The 7,104-nt window shown below is 35.1% G+C and overlaps 1 protein-coding gene across 1 annotated transcript; it reads right to left on the reverse strand.

The window, feature by feature from the left end:
* Positions 1-4,546: 4,546 nt before the first annotated feature.
* LOC146884193 (uncharacterized) lies at positions 4,547-5,771 on the reverse strand. The gene is made up of 3 exons (XM_085665891.1): positions 5,710-5,771; positions 5,376-5,633; positions 4,547-5,294 (listed from the first exon to the last, which is right to left on the reverse strand). The coding sequence occupies exons 1-3, from the start codon at positions 5,769-5,771 to the stop codon at positions 4,547-4,549; spliced, it is 1,068 nt and encodes a 355-aa protein (XP_085522017.1).
* Positions 5,772-7,104: the final 1,333 nt, after the last annotated feature.

Genomic DNA, 7,104 nt, shown 5'->3' on the forward strand with positions numbered 1-7,104 from the left:
AACAACGTCAACAGGTACCTCTACATTGCCAAATCCAAAATTTTACCATACTTGCTAGCAAAAGTCCTACATTGTGATTTCTCCATTAATTGAATTGTGTCTTTCAATCTTTGCGTTTCTAATTTTTTTATTTTAGCAAAGATAGTTTTTCTTTGAAACAAAGTGACTTGATTGATCCCATATTTGTGTGCACAACTCACGAGATTCCAATGCCCTACTACAATTAACGATATATGCATGAATGTGGTGAAAAGAAAAAAAAATAAATAAATAAAACAAAATAAAAGTAAATAAAATAAAAAAAAATAAGTAATAAATACTATAAAAAAAAATTGAGACGTGAAAGCTTGAAACAAGAAGTATGAAAGTGTATGAATATGCATGCAATGATATCATGAAAGAAAAAATAAAGATAAATGCACATTATTTAAAAAAAAACAAAAACTGCATGTTGGCATGACCATGAAAGAGAAAGATAAAGTAAGAAAATATTTGTATTTAAAAAAATTTATATGATTTCATGGATGCGAAATATATAGCAAGAAAATGCAAGCTCCCTCCTTATGTCCTAGAAGGTGTAGACAACCTAGTTTGTTGTATGGGTCTTTATGTGATGATCACATGTGTGTCTTTAAATAATCCCACAAGTCTCTAGAGTTGAAGTCTACCTCGAAACAAAATCCACAACGATGGGCGACCCAACAGATGTGGCATGTTCCGAGGAAGCAAACTCTAGATGAAGTCTTCACAATAGTCAAGTAGATCCGAGATCTAACATGACAATCGTTAGACCTCCACTCCCTATGGCTCACTCAGACCTTGGTATAGTGCCCAAAATCAAAAAAATAAAAATGAATGCAATATCATAGTATGTATAGTGTGTAAAGGGAGCATAACCTAAAACTACCCAATCCCCTATCTGCAAAACAACCAAAAAATTTCCCAGGTAGATATAGACAGATATAGTGATTTTTCTACCCTAGGATTCAAAAATTTCACAATACAATAAATCACAATATTAAAGTAGATATAAATCACCTCAAGACAAATGAAAATAAATGCAAATAAAAGAGAATAAGATAACAAAAAAAAAGGGAAAAAATATGAATCAACATATATTTTGCACATTTAATTAATTAGGACTGACTCTCTAGAAAAAAAGTCTCCAGTGGAGTCGCCATCTGTCGCAACCGGGGTCATGATGGGACGACGAAAAATTTTTATTTTAAAATACAGAGGAGTCGCCACCATAATTTATTAAGGAAAAATATAGAAAAACCTTAAAGATTTTAGTCTTTGAAACCAAGTTTAGGTTCGGGAGTCGGTTTTGTGTGGAGAAGGTATTAGCACCCCACAACATCCATCCAAAGACGGTTCCTTTTAATTAAGTGTACAAAATTAATACAATTTTTAAATATTTGGTTTCCCGCAAAAATAAAATAAAATAAAATAAATAATAATAATAATAATAATAAACAAATAAATAAATAAATAACAATAAAAAGAAACGCAAAAAAAAATAAAAATAAAAAAGACTATAGACTATTTTGAGAAAAAAAAAGATTTTAAAAAGATTTTAAATTTTTGGGAGGTGAACCCCACAAGAACTTGGTCTCGCTCCTACGTATTTCCCTTCATAATGGAAAATCAAGGATCACATAGTTCTAAAATAAAAAAAAATTAGAAAAAAAACTGTTTGAAAAAGATGTGATTTTTGGAAGGTGAACTCGACAAGGATTGCTACGTATCTCCAATCAGAATGGAGAATCAGAGATCATGTAGTTCTAAGATAAAAAAAATGTTTGAAAAAGATGTGAGGGTTTGTAAACTCACATTATTTTAGAGAAGTTTTGTATGTTGTAAAAATTAATTATGAAGCAAGTTCGAGACTCGACATGATAATTTAAATTATAAAAAAAGATTATCAAGCAAGTTTGAGACTTGACATGATAATTACAGTTACGAAAAATCATGATTATCAAGCGAGTCCAGGACTCGACATAATAATTAAATTTATGAAAATCATGATTATCAAGCGAGTCCGGGACTCGACATGGTAATTAAAGTTACGAAAAGCATTATTTATCAAGCGAGTCCAATACTAGACATGATAATTAAAATTTATTTTTAAAAAAAATTAATTATCAAGCAAGTCTAAGACTAAACATGATAATTAAAATTTATTTAAGCAAAACATTTAATTCTAAAGCAAGTCCGAGACTAGACATGATAATTAAACTTTATTTAGAAAAACATTGATTAAAAGATAAAAATGAATTTATATATATAAAAACAACATAAAACCAAATGAAGCATAAAGCATGAGTGTGATAGCTAAAACAGGGGTGCAAACGGTATAAATTTCTAATTCACAATCCGATAGGGTGTAAGCATTTACAATGGGTACAAAGGTAAATGAACAAAGGTGAAATGTATAAAAGAGGGGTGCGAAAGTGATGAATTGAGTTAACCTTTATTGAAACATATGAAACAACTTCTATGGAAACCATTCCTAGCCAATCCAAATTAAGTAACCTTACTTTATTTAAACACAATTTTCAAACTCACGCATTATCAAACATTCCATACAGATTCAGAACTTTTAACATGAATATAGCAATCCAAAATTATATTAATCAAATAGTATCAAAACTAAAAGATTTCTATTACGCAAATACATTCATTTATTTTCCAAATTTCCCACACTATAAAACGGACTTCACCAAAGTCACTTTTGCAAACTCAAATTAAAAAAACCCCAATCTCCATCAATAAACCCCAATACACACCAGCCACACAAAATCAACCACAGAATATCAACAATTTTCAATTAATCATTAATACTCAAACATTTCCAGATTATTAAACAAAAACAGTAGATTATAAGAGACAAGGAGGGATATAGAGTATTTACACGGTTGACAATCTCACCAATGAGAACCAGTTGGCGTTTAGCAGCAGCACCAATTGACGTTCTCTATGGGGTGGCTCTCACCTAATTAGGAAAAAAGTGTTTTTTCAATTGATGTGTGTGTGTTTTTATATATCTTGGTGAGAGAAACAGAAACATTTGGTGGAGATACGTGGAGGAAGGGAAAGAGAAAAAAAAAAGGTTTAATTACTCGTAAGGTACCCAGTTTGGGTCAAGGGTGTCAATTTGGTACCCGGCGAAAAAAAGGTTTCAATTTGGTACCCAAGTTATTTTAAGTGCATCAATCAGGTACATCCCGTTAGATTGTGAGGAACGACGTTAAAATCTTGGTGACGTGGCAATGGATAACGGATACGTGTCATTGAAAGGAGAAGACGTGTAAAAAAATAATTGTACAGTGTGCAGTGGTGGTTTAATGAAAGGTGAAGTCTAAATTTGCCCTAACTCTTAAATGTACCATATCATCTTCTTCTTCCTCTCCATTCGGTTGCAGGTTCAGAGTTGAAAAGGTGGCTTCTCGATTTGTGTCTTCTTCTTCCAATCAATTCGTCAATGTCTCATCTTCTTCTTCCTCTCCACTCGGTTGCAGGTTTAGAGCTGAAGAGGTGGGTTCGTGTTGTGTGTCTTCTTCTTCCAATCAATTGTTCAATGTCTCGCAGTGAGGGTTGTGCGTGTTCGTAGGCATCACAAAAAAATAGTGTCTCCTCCCCTACTGTTTCATATAGGAGTGCGGGTGGAACCCAAATGTGCTACTGTGGGGAGGTTGCAACGTTGAGAGTTGCTAAAACAGTTAAGAATTTTGGAAAACAATTTCTTGGGTGCCCTAACTACAAGGTATGAATTATTGTTTAAATTTTTGCTTTCCATAATGTTTGTTGGTGGTAAGCATTTTTGTGGGTTTGATTTCATGTGACCAGCGAAGTGGTGCCAATGAAGAATCTAAAGGATGCAATTTTTTCAAGTGGTTCAACGAAGACAATGGGGATGAAAGAGATGCAACCATAGGAAGACAAAGGAGAAAAATATATGCTCTTGAAAAATCAGTTATGGTGTTCGAAAAAAGGATTAAGTTTTTAACATGGGTGATATGTTTTCTGGGACTGGTTAACGTAATTTTGGTTTGTAAATTGAGCCAATTTTTTTGATTTTTTTGTAACCTGGATGGAGTACAGTGGGTGTGGATGTAGTTTCATGGGTTGGAATGTTTGTATTTACGTCATGTTATTGTAATGAATTATGATTATGGAATGAAATTAGCTTTGAAGTAAATTTTCCTGTCACTTTATTTGAACTATATTTGATTATTGAATGAAAGCACACAAACTGGAGCATCATATTCATCCAACAATCATATATAGCCTTGTAATAGTAAGCCACAACCTGTGCATAATAAGCCAAAAACATTGCCATCTAGTAATAAGCCACTGTGTGCATAATAACCCAATATCACATTCATTGAATATTGTTCTGCTATCTCAAAAGATGGTAATTGATGTTCGTACCATGTGGATGTTCAACATACATAATGCTTTTCAAAATAGAAACCAAAATACACCACCACATTACAAAAGTTTCTTCCAATTTGATGTTCCAAAACACAACAACAAATAAAATTTAAATTGGGCCCCTCCTGAAGGACAATTTTTCTCTGTAGGCTGCTGTTGTAGTAGACTGCATCTGATGGACTGCAGTAGTCTGACTTGCTTGTGTTGGTAGAGTTTGACTTGCTTGTGTTGGAAGAGTATGATTCTGTGGCTGTGAGACTTTTGTAGTCTGACTTGGTTGAGTACACTGAGTTGGTGGAATAGGCTGACTTGGTTGAGTATGGTCAGTTTGTGGAGTGCTCTGGCTTGGTTGAGTAGGGTCTACAGGTGTGTTTTGTTGTGTTCCAGATGGACCAGTTTCTGCTGGTACAGGAGGAGCATGTGGGCAGCTTGTTCTTTTGTGGCCAATTTGTCTACACAACCCACATTTTTTACGGGTACCACCTTGTCTCAATTGAGTGTCATCTTTCCTCAATTCCCAAGCCTCCAATCTTCTTTTCTTTTTCGGTCTTCCTGGAAGGACCCTCTTTGTTGGAGGCAAAACATCATTTGCAGCAGTGATCTCCCACATATGAGGCCCGTTGACAAGGTATATAAGTGAAAAATAAGTCTCTTCATACGTAGATGCAAGAAACCAATGTGGAAGGAAGTCTTCAGCATTCAGATTTAAAAATCTAATAGCAGTCAGCGCATGGCAGCATGGGATTGCTGTTATGGTCCACTTTCTACAGCTGCATTCATGTTTGTCAATGTCAACCACAAATTGTTCTCCAATCATTGACCTATGACTGACCTCAAATAATCTTTGTCCTGACCAGCTGTTATGAATGCAAAAAGATAAAGTGAATTGACATTTGAAAATGAATTGTAACTTTATCAGAATAATGAATGAGTATTACCTTGGAAGCCAATATTTAGTCTTTTTTGCCTCCTCTTCCATCCTCTTCTTAATTCGTGGGCAAATTGTACCTTCAAATGTACTAATCCTCTTTCTATTGCTTACCCATCTCATCATGAGATAAATCCAAATTTCTTCCATCATACTTATAATTGGTTTGCTCCTTGCGTCCACAATTGTATTGTTGAACCCCTTAGACATATTATTCACCAGTGTATCACATGCAGGTCTGGCTGTAAATCTGGACCTAGACCAAAACCTATGTTGCAAAAAAAAAACCTATCACATGCAGTTCACACTATATACAATACACTGCAGGAATTATTTCAACATACCTTGGGGGGATGGCTAACAAGTGTTTGAATGCGTCCAGATTAACTTCTTTAATTTCCCTCATGACTGCCTCCCATGCTTGAGGATGTGTGCAGTAGGCTGCTTTCCATAACAACAACTTCAGATTTTTTCCAGGAAATTTCTTCCTGAAATTAGAGTAGATGTGCCTCACGCAAAACCTTTGGTCCACACCAGGTAACAATTCTTGCAATGCTGGGAGCAGTCCCTGTCAAAGTAATGTGAAGTAATGCATTATTAAAAGAATAGCAGTTGAATGAGAATCTGAAAAGTGACTAAAAAAGGTTAAGAAACTTACTTTTTGTTGATCTGAAATAAATGTATAAGTGCAGCAAAGTTCAGGCCCACCAAGGTCTCCAATCAATAAATCCAAAAACCAATTCCATGTCTCCTTATTTTCAACCTCAACTACTGCGTATGCCAAAGGGAGCATCTGGTCATTTCCATCTCTTCCTACAGCTGTCAACAACTCACCACCATATTTGCCCTTCAAAAAACAGCCATCTACACCAATTAATGGGCCTACAAGACACAAAACTGTCTTTGTAGGCCTTCAGACAAACAAAAAGTCTTTTGAATATTGGGTTCCCCTCATTCTCTTCAACATGAACTTTTACAGTTGACCCCAGATTGGACCTTAAAAGTTCATTTGCATAATCATAAATGCGTTTATATTGTTCCCTAAATGAGCCATCTATGTTTGTGTATGCCATTGTCCTTGCCCTGAAGGTCATAGACCTAGAAACACCTATATTCCATTTCCTTCCAATCTTATTTTTCAAGGCAGTTAATTTAACACCTGGATTGTCTCTTAATGTCTTCTCCAACCGTCCACTCAACCATTTAGAAGTCATTAGCCTCACATTGAATTCACGGCTACAAGTGTGCTTGTTTATTATTTTCCTCAATTGCCAAGTGCTTTGGGCAGCCTTGAAAGCACAGTAGGCATACCACTTGCACTTACCCTTCGCACCTAAACACTTAACACAAATTCTTCTTTTGTCATTTCTAAATATTTTCAGCTTCCTCCCACTGTGCACTCCATAAGTTCTAATTGCATCAGTGAAGTGTTCCTTTTCAGTGAAGTAAGTCCCAACCTCCCAGTTATAGTCCTCCATATTTTTTGGTTGAGAAAATATACTAAAACTCCCATATCTATCTCTATCTTCATCACTTGTATCACTATCTAATGTTTCAGATTCCCATTCTGTATCAGAGAATCCTCTTTGGTCCGCATGTTTAGGGGTGGGCTTTTGGGATGATAACCCTCTCACTCCACCAACATTACCTTCTTTAATTCTAACTTCAAAAAGTTCATCTTCAGATGCATCATCTCCTCCAACAGGTACATCAAACAGACCATCGTCTCCCTCAGCAGC

The sequence above is a fragment of the Vigna unguiculata genome, chromosome 8 (genome assembly GCF_037176805.1).
Source record: "Vigna unguiculata cultivar grain cowpea cultivar isolate G323 ecotype 2 chromosome 8, ASM3717680v1, whole genome shotgun sequence".
Classification (NCBI taxonomy): Eukaryota; Viridiplantae; Streptophyta; class Magnoliopsida; order Fabales; family Fabaceae; genus Vigna; species Vigna unguiculata.

Excerpts from the sequence above, each read along its gene's own strand:
- LOC146884193 (XM_085665891.1), bottom strand. The coding sequence starts at position 5,771 with ATGAGGGAAATTAAAGAAGTTAATCTGGACGCATTCAAACACTTGTTA. Across the intron at positions 5,634-5,709 it reads TTGTTAGCCATCCCCCCAAG|GTTTTGGTCTAGGTCCAGAT; the intron begins GTATGTTGAAAT and ends TTTGCAACATAG. Across the intron at positions 5,295-5,375 it reads ACTAAATATTGGCTTCCAAG|CTGGTCAGGACAAAGATTAT; the intron begins GTAATACTCATT and ends CATTCATAACAG.